The sequence below is a fragment of the Patiria miniata genome, unplaced genomic scaffold, assembly GCF_015706575.1.
Source record: "Patiria miniata isolate m_02_andy unplaced genomic scaffold, ASM1570657v1 HiC_scaffold_30, whole genome shotgun sequence".
In the NCBI taxonomy this organism is placed as follows: domain Eukaryota; kingdom Metazoa; phylum Echinodermata; class Asteroidea; order Valvatida; family Asterinidae; genus Patiria; species Patiria miniata.
Genome location: NW_024037070.1, coordinates 10,304,160 through 10,318,762, shown reverse-complemented (window position 1 = coordinate 10,318,762; position 14,603 = coordinate 10,304,160). Strand labels below are relative to the sequence as shown.

Below are 14,603 nucleotides of genomic sequence, written 5' to 3'. Positions count from 1 at the left end.
TTATGTATAGTTTTCTTGCTAAAGACTTTCAATGCTTCGTGATAGTTATGTGATCTTTATAAATGGATGTTAATTTGAAGATACTTATTCAGATATTACTTTATTCAGATATTCTTTGTTTCTGAATTGTAAATATTAAATAAAAGCGCAAAGGACATAAACCCAAAGACCAATGTGTTTGTTTAATAATGGATAATTTCTTGCCCATGCTTCAGCAATTTATGAATCATTATCATTCAAGTTATTGTGCATAATCAAGGATGTTTGACTTTCTCCGAAAATAAAGTTAAAACACTGAAATATTTGTGAAAAAAAACCAACCACTTGAAACCAGTCTATCCCACTCACTTCTACTCTCGCCATTAAATTAAGTTTTGAGACAAGTAACAGTGAGTCTGCATAATGTGGTCACTTAATCTTAGTTCCAGAATGGTCAAATTCTTGGTATATGTCTTCATTTTATGTATGGTACGTAGTAGTTTTTTTGTGTTGTATGCTTCTAAAATGTATTATGTAAACATTGTTTGACCCTTTAGGCCGCCTCGGCTCTGTGACTACGCTTTAGCGCCCTCAATTGTCCGAAATTGTTTAATGTGCCCGGTAGATCAGAACTAACTTCACAAGCAGTTACTTGACGCGTTTGTTGGATTATTCAATCCAGCAACATCATAAAAAGCAAACGTAAGTATGCCAATTTGGTAACACTTTCTGCAAGAAACATTATTTGAGACCATTTTCCACCCAATTTGATTAACATTGAAACTGTATTTGGGAAAAATTGAGGGGTTTCAAAATCCTGATCCGTTTTAAGATGGCAGATTATCTTGACGACCAAACCGAAGATGCGTTACTTGCTGGACCTGATGAAGAAACTTCTCCAGGCATGCCAGGGTTTCAGTCACCGGGCGGAGATGAAACGGGTGTTGAAGATGCTGTAAGTGAAACATTTAATGTGCTCGGTTTGTCATTGTTAATGCCAATCAGTGCCAATGCAACGGTATTCGTCACTCATCGACATTGATCATGTTGTATGTTCGTTGTTTCATGCTGTAGGGCTAGTCATGTTTGTGCATTGTGTGACGTGATTGAAGATGCAATGGGCATGATGGAGTCCTGGTCCTACTAAAAATATGTCAAGGGTCGTCAACCCAGCGTTAACAAATTTTGTATAAGAACATTAAAATACTTTATAGGCCTACATGGACTTATATGGTAGAAACAGCGACAAAGAATACCTTCAGTATATATTAGAATAGAAAGTTAAAATTATTTCAATTTTTTTTTTCAACGCGAAACGTACGACGAGTTTGTCGAGCTAGTGTAGGTCGCCATCTTGTTTGAATTGGCACTGTACACTTAACACATGCCATGCATGCGAAGTAGGGCTAGCTTCACGTAAACAAGATTGCGGCCAACACTAACCACATTCTCATTGTTTGACACTCGTGCATTTGTTTCATTGCAACCATATTGCAACACCAATGTAGACATATTGAAAAGCTCAGAGAATTAACCTACCGCTAGTGTAGTTTTGTCCAATTACTTGATAAACAAGTGGACACAACGCGCAAAATTTGAGACAAACAAAACTTAATGTACAAAAATCCATGTCTGAGGGGTGTGGCTAACTGGCAAATGGTGATTGGTCAATAGTCCCTTTTGGTGACAAATTGATGAGCAATCCTTGACTTCCTGGTGTTCTCCTGCAGGAACTTGAAGCCATCAAAGCCCGCGTCCGGGAGATGGAAGAAGAAGCTGAGAAACTCAAGGAGATGCAGAGCGAAGTGTGGAGAAGCAGATGAACATGAGCTCACCGCCTCCTGCTGGACCGGCCGCGCCTCTCTCTCTAGAGGACAAACAGGAGGTGGATAACAGATCGGTTTATGTGGGAAATGTAAGAAATTGGAAAGCTTAGACTCATTTTATGAACACGGATTTACTGTGAAAAGAATATATGTCTTCACAGTGGTAACTGCTTAATGGCAACCTGTATTTGTTGATCACACTCACTGTACAAACTTTACCATCCTTCATGAAACTCCATGGTTGTCAGGAAGTGGAGGGATGAAAACATTACACTGATTCCTACCCATTTCTTTAGACGTTATCAATGTGTACTATTGTAATTTAAAGGTAGAGTCCATCATTTGCAGCCATCCGAAAAGTAACTGGCGTAATTATGTTGAAAAAACTAACTTGGTTGAAAGATAGTAAGGAGACTAAACTCCCTGTGAAATTATTCTTTCTGGGAAGCTGTCATTTTGAAGTAATCAACGAAAGAAGGCAGTTCCAACGGTGATTCTTAAGAAGCACCGTAGGAAAATTTAAATTAGTAGTTCGTTTGTTATTCAGCGCAGCGCGCACAAGTATTCGAACGACGCACACGCGCGCGGCGGTTGTTATAATTCGTCGGATCAGTGCGCGACGTCGCGTATAGTTGCAATTCAAAACAATTCAAAACATGATTCAGCAACTTTTAATTTGAAATTGAGATCTTAGAATGCTGTTTTTTCTCGGAATGTACAGCTGAAGCTTAGCTGAAACTTCATCAGGTTAGTTGCTCAGTATCCTTCATTAGATTTTGAACTCTTTTGTTGCTTCAAACGAACAAAATGCACAAATTACAAATGATGGACTACACCTTTAAGGACTGGAATGTATTGATGCAGTGTACCAAATTGACAAGGGTAGGCCGGGACTGTGAATGTTATTTTCAAGGGGTTATGGAATAATAATGAAAATTGAAAAAAGTACAAATACATATACATGTACTTTGAAAATTTAGATGGTAGTCAAAAAGTCCTCCCCAAATATAAATATTTTTAGAAATCACTGTACTTGTTTTCCAAAATGGCATATATTTTGTTCCCAAATCAGCGAGACTAGAATTGGCGGACATTTTACTCTAATCTTTTTTTTTTTTACAGGTTGATTATTCAACAACTGCAGAAGAATTAGAGGAACATTTTCACGGCTGTGGGTCTATCAACAGAGTCACAATCCTGTGTGATAAATTCACTGGTCATCCCAAAGGGTAAGTTAGATTAGACCCGAACCCATCTCCAAGTTATTCCAGGTCCAAGACTGAATTTGGATTTTATTCCGCCGTGGACTAATCGTCACAATCAACAAGATTAATCAAATCAAGTCTTGGGAACTTCGGCAGTGCTACCCAGGGGATTAAACTTGCAACATGATTTAGTCATAAGGACACAAGATGATTTTTTTATTGTACAGACTGCAGATTAAGAAAATCAAAAGAAAAACAATTGTTATTTGATGATGCCAAATTCAGCATGATTGCGTTGAAGAATGATCTATAGGTTTTGCATGCACATACCTTGCTTAACTTATGAGTTTTAGCTTTGTGTAGACTTTAGATCAGGCTGATCTTGGCAAGGTTTAACTCCAAGAGTTTGACTTCAGTCATAGATAAAAGGAGGCCAAGTCTAGATTTGAATATTGGCTTTTCACCTCACTGAGATCTTTTGCGGAAAAAAAATCAGGTGGAACTGGAATTAATGACCTCATGCCCTGCATTAAGATAAAAATGTTGGTAAACATGTCAATATACAATTTTTTATCACCCTGATTCAAAATTCCATCTTGAAGTCAAGCCTTTTACCAGAAACAAATCTATCCATTCAATGTTTGAAGTAAGTACGTACATGTATACTTGCTTGAATCTTAAGTGTTATATGTGAAACAATGTTGTTTTGCAGGTTTGCCTATGTTGAATTTTCCGACAAGGATATGGTGGAGCCTGCTCTAGCGCTCAATGAATCCCTATTCAAAGGAAGGCAGATCAAGGTATGCAACCCATCTTCACAACAATTCAACACGTTAAGCATTGCTAAAAGAATTCCTGATTGGGCTCATTTGTTCAAGACAAACCGTCTAATATTCATTATATGTACGTACACAGAAGTTAGAAAAGAGCTGGTATTATTTTGTTCATTACGGAGGCTTTAAATCTTTAATTTGTACACAGAGTCCATATCAATTTGTGAAATGACTTGAGGCTTATTCAAAAGGCACCTGCTTCAGCAAAAACAATAGGGAACAAAAGAGGTCAGTGTAAATAATCGAAAAAAAAATCCTTGTGTGTTAATTGTCTAAACGTTCCTCCTTTGCACACCAGGTGAGCGCTAAACGCACCAATCGTCCTGGTATCTCTACGACAGACCGCCCAGGCCGGGCTCGATTCCGCGCTACCGGGAGGTCAGCTTACCGTGGTTACAGTCCCTATGCCAACGTCTACGGTGGCTACAGGCCAAGAAGATACAGGTAATGACACAATTATAACAATTAGATTTATTATTATTATTATTATTATAAGTTATCAATCCATAAAAGCTACATGTAGCACAAAACAGTTACTACAATGCATAAGTACATCAGAAGTCAGAAAAAAAAATTTTCTTGGAAAAAAATGACTTTGTGTTCCTCATGAGATGTTACTTGCCATACTCTGTGTTTCTCTTCAAACGATTCCATTTTCTTCGTGTTTCATCAAGCACATTTTATGGGCTGTTCGATTGAAAGAACATACCAATAACTTTTTAATGCTTCTTAATTTACTTTTGCAAAATTGAATTTAGAAATGGTGCATTTTTTGGGTCAATAAACATGAATGTGTATTTCATTTAAGAAAAAAAATCTTTGATATCAAGCTGAAGTGTTGCTACCCTTTTTTAGTCCATAAACTGCAGATTTTTCAGCGATAAACTGTACCTGAAATAAAAGAAATTTTGGTGTAAACATGGTAAAGGTTAATTGCCAGTATTTACCATGAAATGGATGCAGCAACTTTTGTGAAAGGACCCAATGTAAGCTCGAAAAGAAAGTCTCAAAAACATGATCCAATCATTTCATCATCAGGTCTGGATCGTCACTTGAACATGTTGAATAGGATAGTTGGATCAGGACACAGGTCACTTCAGTAGCCCATTTTAGTGGAATTTATTTCTGACTATACAGAAATCCATCACAGGGCTGTATTAAAAACACTGGCAATTTCTGGCGCTTGACAAAATCAGGCAATCAAAGGCTGTGTTGTGTCAAGTTACTCAAGTTGTGTCTGGTTGTATCAAGTTTTTAAATACATCAGACACAACTGCCCAAGAATTTGTGAATTTTGGTGGATTTCTTTTTTTTTTGGGGGGGGGGGGGGGTTGAGAAATCAACGAAAAAAAGGGTAGCTCCAGGGCTGCAGATTTTTATACAGACATATTTTCTGTTTATTGGTTTGTATTAAGTAGCTAATCTGTCAAGAGTGTTTGTGTGTGCTTTATTTGTGTTTTAATCAAAATTTCTTATTCTTTTTTTGCACCAAGGTATTTATTTAAAAAGTAAACAATAAAAAAACATAAAAAATAAAAAAAATAAAAAAAATAGAAATAAAAAATAAAAAAATAAAAAAGAAGTAAAAAAAAGATTTAAAAAAAAATGAAAAAGAATGAAAAAAGAAAAGAGAGAAAAAAAAGAAAAGATTAAAAGAAAAGCCAAATGTAGGTCCAGCTGTTCTCGTCATGAAATCCTGTGAGTGGTGGCAGATAAGATTCACAAGTGGTAAGTGACTGACAGTCCTCTCCTGGATGCAAGACGGTGATTTAGCAATTTGATTTTAGACTGTACGAGGTGGAGTCTCTATATTAGAATGAGTTTGCAGTTGCACCGTGCAATAATAATATTTGTCAAGAGACACAGCACTGTAAACGTGTAACCAACAGCTCTTCGTGTTTTGACAGTGACATCACAGGAGCAAAAGTAATCTCTCAACGCTCAATACAAAGTGTGGCTTTACCTTTTAAAACACCATTACCAGTCTGACATGTGTATACAATTGTCTAGCCTCCGAACATAATTTCACAAATAATCGCTTGAAGATTTATGCTGAACAAGATGTCAGTGGTGAAAATGTACAATTATGGTATTAAATCCGGGGTAACTTGAATTTCTTTCAAATTTGCCGATGTCTGAGCTAAGTAAGAACAGGTGCCATTGCAGGTGAAATGTAGTTAAACCTTCTAAAATAATGAGACTGTTGCTGATTGTCACACAAGCTGTATGCAGTGTGATCTGGCCATATGCAGTGTGTGCACACATATTCCCATAAAAAGTGTCATGTGACTCGACCTAACACTAAATCTCTCTCTCTTTTCTCAACAGACCAAGACGCTACACCAGGTATTCCCTTACTGAGAAAATTGAATGTATGAATTGCATAATGTTACTGCAGTGGTAGAGCACTTTCCGATATAAAAAAAAATGTGGGTTTTTTTAGGCGGTGGGGGGGGGGGGGGGGGGGGGGCTGTGCGGGTTTGGCTGTTTGGGAAAAAAAACATATTACAAAATATGGAGGTTGGTTTGGCAAAAAGCTGTGAGGTGGTTGGACTCTTCAGTATCGTAGAAGTCTGGGGTAAATGGAATAATGCCAAGCATGGAGAGCCACTGTGTCGTGCGTCGGTCCCTTTTTGCAATGCCATTTTCTCATTTAGTAAAAATAAATAGTAAAAAGTAGTAGGCTAAAAGTGTGTCCAAGTTTAGTTGGCCTTCAATGGAGGTAACTAGGACACTGGGAAGTCTGTGAATTTGGGCAAACGGGGATGAATAAAACATCTCAATGTCCACGTGTATACACTACTGATTTTACGTAAATGGCAATCACACAAAACTTGATTTCAGAATTTTTCTCTTGCTTTTCATTTGCACCAGAACGCAAATTTGTATCATTTTAAGATTTTTTTAGGGTTACATCTTGCTTTATATAATTATGAGGACATCGAAGAAAGCTGACAAATCCTAGATACAGATTGCTATTTCTTAACCCCCCCCCCCCAAAAAAAAATTACCAAAAATAAAAATCAACCTTTTTTTTCATCAATCTGGTTATTTTCTATGGACAATGCATTGCAATGATGTAAACAATTTCCTTGTGATTGTACTAAAAGATAGTATTCATATTCTGATGACTAAATACATTTCACAGCTTTGGAAATTTAGATTTGTGCCTTTAAATAACAGGCTCCAAAAGCCACAGTTTCTTCAAAATTATTTGAGAACTAAACTCATGCAAGGAATTGCGGATCACAAGGATCCCTTTGAGAATTTTTGGTGTTGATGTGCCTTTCTTTAAAATGTTGAGATCAGTGTCCCAGAATTTTATCATCACTCTGTAAAAAACAATTATAGCGTCTATCCACAGGTTTATGGCCCTACAGAAACCATTGTTGGCAAAACTACATGTTTATCCTCCAACAAAATTCTTAAAAATTGGTACAATTTTCCACCTATTGGCCAGGATGCTAGAGCAGGCTTTTTGTTTTGTTTTGGAGGCAACTATAATAGCTACTAATACTTAGACTATTAAGTACAAATCACACAAAAATAATCGTTTAAGGCCTTCTTATACTGTTTTCTTTTTATTTATTTTTTGGTTACATATGTACAATGTTAAGCTGAACATTTTAAAATTTCTCTTTTAAATATCAATATCAGTCTGACCTCCGGTTTTAAAAACAAAATTTCAAGTTTAAAGTCAATGTATGCATATTTGTCTAATGGGGGGTGGGGTTAAGATAATACATGTATATGGAATAGGGGAATTCCCAGAGTTAGGCTTTAGGTAGCAATTTTTACTTTTTACTCTGAAATACACTAGGCTAGAAACTGATTCTGATCTACTGGTTTTTTTTTTTGGCGAAAAGATGACTAATAAATTCCTGTTAAAAAACTTGGTCTGCATTTGTGTCCCTTTTGTGTGATGTGTTTTATACGACTGTAGTCTGGGGAGACACGATGTCGTAACCGTCCAGCTGGGACGAGATTTGCTGGTCCCGAAGTAATCACGTGTTTAGGGATTGCTTCAGTATCATCACTTGTTCTTTTTTTTTTTTTGTTAAAATATAGTTTCCCGATAAAACTGTCCATCATATCTCCCTTTAACGCAAGTTTTGTGTAAAACTGATTAAAGTACATGGCAGTTCAGTCTGTTTTTGTTTCTTTTGGTACGCTTTGCTCCTGGTGGAAACAAGCATTTTCCTGTTTGTCCTCTGCTTGAAAGAGCTGTACCTTTTTGGGTGTTCCCAGTTAGACCAAATTCCCATATGCTTTCATCTGCCCATAGACAAATCAAATCTCTCCCCCCCCCAAAAAAAAAACAGGCAGGGTTTAATTTCCAGCTGTATCTTCACCATTCGTTTTTTTTGTATAAATAACTATGGAATATTATTCTGGAATTGAAAAACTTCAGTCTTGCACCATCATCTGCATCACTGTGTTGTCAAAAGTCCTGCACAGAAAAATAATCAAAGGAAATTCAGCAATGATAAGGTCAGTATTTGTATTAGAAAAGAAACATTTGATGACAACTAGGGGCTTAGCATTTTCTCTTCACTGTGTGATGCAGACATTTCCACAGTGATCTGTAAACTTTTTGCAGCTAATAAAAAAAAATGCCATATTTAAAAAAAAGGTTCAAAATTATCATGCAGTGGCTTTCACTGTCCTGCTTCAGAAAACAGTTTGGTGCCAAACGCCACAAGTAAACTTTTTACAACTAAGAGATGAGGCAAAAGATAAAACAAATCTTATTATAATGAGCAATGGACCACTTGCAACTTGCACAACCTCCAAAACAAGGGTGGAGAGATCAGTTTGGCGTTCTAGACACAAATCAAATCTTGTTTCAATCTCAAATATTGCAAAAAAGACTTGACAAATGATCGTTTGTACTCACTTTGATTTTATATTTTCTCCTGGTGTGTAGAAAGGATTGCACAGCATGTCCACATAAGCATTATGTAGCGTCTTAAACATCTTCAAGAAAAGTCAAAGAAAAGCAAAATAAGTTAAATGTGAAACCCCAGTAAAGACGACACAAAAATTTGGCCCAGCTTAGTTAACTTCTAAACATAACCAAATGGTAAATGATAGGAAATTCCAAATTGACAAAAAGTCTCATTGGATAGGTCTTTCTGAATCTCCCAAATCGGAAAGATACCTTCGCTTGGAAATTCTAGAGCCAGGATGAATCTAATGCGCGAGACAAAACAAAGGTTTACAAAAAATCCCAGAGACTCACATTTCGTATCTCGTTGTCTCTGAGTTGCATATTGGACGACTCCACAACGATGACAAACTTGACCTTGGTGTTTGTGACGTATCCATAGACTTTGTAGTCCTCTGTTGGGTACAACAGCCCCAGGTACAGCTCTCTAGGGTCGTTCACACTCTTGCCAACGGCTGACACCTTTCCTCAATGACATCCAGACATGTGTGGACGGTGTAGTGGAACTTGAGTTCATTTTCTGTCGGATTGTGGTGATGTACAATGGGTAGTTCTGTGAAAGCAAAAGTTTGGTGTGAAATAAGAATTGCACTACTGCACAGAAATAATAATAATAACAACTACAACGTTTTACTTCAAGACATTTTACTTCAAGATTTATGTTAGGAAAATGTAGTTTGGTGATAAAGGAGTCCAAAAATGGCTAGTACTAGTGCAACTAGGGGTACGTTCCACTAGTACTAGCAAACCTTGCCAAAATTAGCAATCGTTTTGAGCATACACTTGGCAAATGGGAAATTATTGGCAGCGCCAATGTTACGTTTGAGTCCAAGGTAGCACGGTCAGTAATCTTTACTTCAAAAATTCTGATATTTTATTTTAATTTATATAGAACACTAAAATGAGCCGAAAACAGCAAATTTTGATCACAAGTTCCTCAAATGAACAGCGCCCTCTTCTTTTTTTAATGTAGCCTTTGCCTTTGAATGAATGTAACATATTTACATAAACACCGTTTTGACACGGCTGCAAAGGAATCCCGCAATATTTTGAGCACAACACGGCATACACTCAACACTAAAGTACCCCTTTCAACAAGAGAAATAAATATTTAAACACGACATTAGAGTTAAAATGAAAGATTTCATACCTCTTTAGCTATCACCGCAACACAGACAGCCATCTCTGAGCCTTGTGTGTGTATAGCGCCCTCTCGTGACTACATTGAAGAAAAAAAAAAACAAGAAAAGTGAGACCGGAGGCGGAAGGAAGGAGAGCGAGCGCGAGAGACGCGAGACCGCGTCTTGATGTAAGTGAATGTTTTCCATTTCTACGCTGAATTTTACTCATATTTTTATGCTTAATGGTTACACAATATTATTTTCTAATAAAGGAACAGGCGATTAAATGATCTGTCATTTCGGAAAGAGTCGAAGCACGATTCGATTTAGCCCGACTGCGTCTGGCCGTACAGTACTATCGCAAGCTACTACAGAGCTTGCGATAGTACTGTACGGCCAGACGCCGTCGGGCTAGATTCGATTCATCCAGCATGTCCAGTCTGCCAGTAGTTGAATGGGTATGTTGTGCCCATTCTGAAAATCACGCATTCTTAAGAATGTGCATGCACATTCTTAAGAATGTGCAGCTGGATCCTTGCGCAATCTTCGCCAAAAAAAACTCTTCCAGATGAGTGCAAATTCTAAGAATGCATGCGCGGCAAGATAACGGTCTTTATGCCGAGCACCGGCTGCGCTTGGCAAGTCTAGCTGCATCTTCGTTCACTGATTCTCAATAATTATAGTAAGCGCTGAAAAGTAGAGTGGATATGATAAGTAAAGGCGTATGATATGGGGGGGGGGGGACCGGGAAAAAATAAGAGACATAATAATACTAGTGCAAAGAATCTGATTTTTGGGATAATAAAAAGGGGGGGGGGGGGGGGGGGGGGGAACGTAAGAATGAAGAATGTGAAGAATGAGAATGAATACTGCGACATCCCATAGTGCTAATGCTATCCCACCAATTTATGTTCACACCCCACCATTACGTCGCAGCAGAGCTGGATTCTATCTAGTCAAAAGAGCATTTTTGGCAGCTTCTGGACATCGTTTGTTTTTTCGTGGCATGCATATGATACATACAGGGACTTGTAACTTGTCTAGCCTAAACAAAGCACTTCCCAGACTAGTTCCCAGTCTCTCCGTTATTACAAAACTTCCCATAGTGGGCAGAAAAAAGCAAGCAATAATACAGGTTTAATTTGATTCAAATTATCGTAGTTATACGAGTACAGAAGCATAGAACATTTTCTTTCCTCTTTATATAAATTGTTCCCCTTTTAACCGCTATACATTTCATTTAAAATAATTATGTCGTGCAATGTTTGTTAAGATTTGGGCAACATTCATAAATTGTGCACGTGATATTCCCACCCAATCTTAAGAATGAGCGCTCCATTCTTAAGAACGCTGTCTGTAACTCGTTCGTTCTAGAATGGGCACTCTTCTTAAGAATGCGCGCACATTCTTAAGATTGCGTGATTTTCAAGAATGGGCACAACACATGTACAATTTTGACAGGTTGAAAATGAAAATGCACGTGTGTATGATACTTGATAGCTCCATGGTATGACCATGGAGGAAGGAAGGAAAAGCTCTATCCAAGCATCCAAGGAAGCTGCGGGCCATTGAATAAGCCAGTTCGGTATTTCAACTGCGCATGTGCACAATGGTATGGGTCACAGGTCATTCGGGATAATTGAAGCCGGGTCATTCGGGATAATTGAACGTAAAAAAAAACAAGAACAAACAAAACACAATTATTAACAAACTAGAATTTAACTTGGTTGAATCCTCAATTCAAATTGTTATTAAATTAGTATCATCTTTAACGTAAACCAAAAGGTGCTGCTCACTCTGGCTGTAGGTGCTCTATCTCAATCTGTGTTGGCTTTTATACAGAAGAGAACTTTACAAGTCACATCAGTATGAGTTTCGACTTTCAATGGAATGTTGCATACAGGGTGGTGTAATGCGTAAATATGCAATATGTTACATGTATACCATACATACATATATATCTCAACTGTATTTGGTATTGTCCCAAGTATAGTTGCTGTAGTTGGTAATACAGAGCTACATTCATGTACATTAATGTTTTGAGAAACTTGTTTTTGTTCCATAAAGGATGCAATGAAGAGACGTTTTGTACATCAATTGTTACTGAATAATTAAAATGACTAAAACACACTTCAAAGCTAGTAGGGTGAAAGATGTGTGTATACAAAATTACAATTTATAAACTTACAAATGCTATGCATAATGCACAAAAAGGCATGCTGTACATGTACATAATTTGCTGCTTCATTTTGCATGTATTTCTATCTAAGCAGTTTGCCATCTGCTGCTGTTGTTGAAATGCTTGATAACATCTATTAATACTTCGATAAAACCCAAAACATCTGTCAGAAGGCAAGAACATTGTCAGTTTGTTATACATGTGCAATAAAATTCACTGTATTTCCTTTTTTCTAAAAAGTCTGAGGAAAACATAGCGAAATGTACCAAAAGGCTTTAAGAACCAATAAAAAAAAATATGTTGCTTCTCTTAACTGTAATTAAATATAAAACCTCATTCTAAAATGAGGCTTTCAAAATACGGTACAGTCCTGAAACAAAAGTTGAGTAATTGCCAAACTTGCACAGACTGAAATGTGAATGTGTTTATCTGCCACAGCGCATCAATACTTGGTGGTAAAAAGTGAAAGTATTAAATTGATCTATGGTTTGGAAGATGCATACATTTACATAGCCTATGCTGTCATTGAAATTGCAATTTGCACTTTAGCAAGGCTAATTAGCTTGGGATCAGATCAAATAGTCTTTATGGTACTTCATTTAAATAAGTTGGAACAGGATAGCCAAAAATATTCATGGATATGTGCACACAAGAGAATAATTTAACAAACAGGTAATATTGTAGAGTTAAAGGGAATATACAATATTTGCAAACATCAAAAATTAAAACTACCAATTTGTATGGAATACCTTACTAGATTGTTAGTGAATGACAGTCTAAAGCATCCTGTAAAATCACAGCACCTGGTGTGCTGACATTTTCAAGAAAAGTGGTATTTTTTATCAATTTCAAACGATGGTCGGCCGACCAGCCTTGGAAAAAACTGGGTTTTTTTTTCCAACTACTGCCTCTAATTTTCATATTTAGTTTGCAACTGTATACAATTGATTATACCTGTATGAATGGTACAAGCCAGCTAGACTGGTTCCCTGACCTTACAATTCCCTGAAGTCTATAAATGCTCTGTTTCATCTTAAGTTGAATCAGGGAACCAGACTACAAGAACATGATTGTTTTTCTTGGTTTTTCCAGCATCTACATGTATGGACACAAAACTTTAAACAAGTCAGTGTAACAGTATTTTCTATAAAATATTAACCCCAAAAAAACATCCATTTCTGAAATTACAGCAAAAGCAAATGTTGTATACATGTATTCCTTTTAAAATGGGGTAAATATTTTACTTTTTGCACATAATTAGCAAAGTGAGCTTAAAGGACACAATACAAAACAAGGGAGAGAAAAACATTTTATTATCCTTGTAAAATGCAAACAGCTTTCCCAAATTAGCTACCAACTCAAGTCATTCAGACTGTTTTTGGCTTTACTTTAGACAAAAAAAAGAGTTGATGTCTGTTGTATTGGCCAACGGGATCAATATATAGCACTCATTTGTTACACGTGCATCTGCAGTTTGGCCTTGTATTTCATGTTTAGTATTCATGGTCCACTTGTCAATTGGATATCTCTAATGAGCCGGAAACTCAGGTATGGATTGAAACAGGTGACAGACACGTCTGCTTTGTTGTCACCATTGGGATGTGTGAATGGTAGGTATTAGAACTCACAGAATTTTTTGATATTTCTTTCCAGATTTGCACCAATAGACTTGTGATTTGTTCATGTTATACCACATAATTGCCAAGAAATCCCATAAAATAATGTTTTAGTTTTGAAATAATTTTGTTAAATTTTATAATAATTTTATCATAGTTTTATAATACTGTTGTTACCTGTACAGTATGGAGTGGAGTATAATCGAGTAGACTTAAAGGAATCGTTGAAGCATGGAGGTATGAAAGCTGGGATCCTATAGAGACCAAGTTATATGTTTGTATATATCAGTGACTTGAGATGAGTGGAGTGTGTTTCTAAAAAAAAGCTTCCTTCAAATTTCGGTGATTGACGTTGGGGTTTTAAAATAAATTGATGTAATAAGAAGATCAGTCTTGAGTTGGTACATGTACATTGTAACTGCCGTTCACAAGCACGTGCTCTATGTATGTTTTACTAGACACTTTCCCTGTTTCTTTTTTGTACACGTGCATTAGTGAAAAAAAAAGCTGCTCAACATAATGAATTACATGTGTAGTACAATCAGCTACGTCATGTATATGTATGAGCTGTGGCATGCAGAATATGAACCGCCTCCACCAACTTAGATTACGATGTATAAAATGTGACTGAGCTCGTCCATTTTTGTTCAGATAAATAAACAGTTGGAAGAGTTCAACGTCTGACCGTTACTTCACCCTCAGCTTGTGCATTAGTATTGGAAGCTGACAGTATTTGAGGGTTGGTTTCTTTGTTTATGTAGGAGATCACAGGTAAGCAGGGTCGCTTGTCGTTTTGTACTGGTTGACTTGCCAAAAAATTGAAATCTCCACATTGTGAAGCGAAAGTGAAAGTTGTGGTTAGAGTCTAGTAGGACGTAGGACTGTGCAGAATGTAC

At 36.9% G+C, this 14,603-nt stretch overlaps 2 protein-coding genes and 1 pseudogene across 4 annotated transcripts in view; 2 read left to right on the top strand and 1 right to left on the bottom strand.

Annotated features, from left to right (window-relative positions):
- The first annotated feature begins 618 nt into the window (after nucleotides 1–618).
- On the top strand, nucleotides 619–6,312 carry LOC119739150 (annotated as a pseudogene).
- A 938-nt stretch (nucleotides 6,313–7,250) lies between these two features.
- LOC119739151 (trafficking protein particle complex subunit 2-like protein) lies at nucleotides 7,251–9,989 on the bottom strand. The gene is given in 6 exon segments (XM_038213982.1): nucleotides 7,251–8,293; nucleotides 8,741–8,820; nucleotides 9,086–9,258; nucleotides 9,261–9,320; nucleotides 9,323–9,344; nucleotides 9,942–9,989. Coding segments are annotated over 6 exon segments (411 nt in total). The 5' UTR covers nucleotides 9,975–9,989; the 3' UTR covers nucleotides 7,251–8,250.
- Nucleotides 9,990–10,059: 70 nt separating this feature from the next.
- LOC119739149 (CMP-N-acetylneuraminate-beta-galactosamide-alpha-2,3-sialyltransferase 2-like) overlaps nucleotides 10,060–14,603 on the top strand; it is a 20,770-nt gene continuing 16,226 nt past the window's right edge. For all 3 annotated transcript variants that reach the window (XM_038213980.1, XM_038213981.1, XM_038213979.1), the window contains exon 1: nucleotides 10,060–10,100. The gene's annotated coding sequence lies outside the window, so the exon portion shown is untranslated. The remainder of the gene's footprint in view (nucleotides 10,101–14,603) is intronic.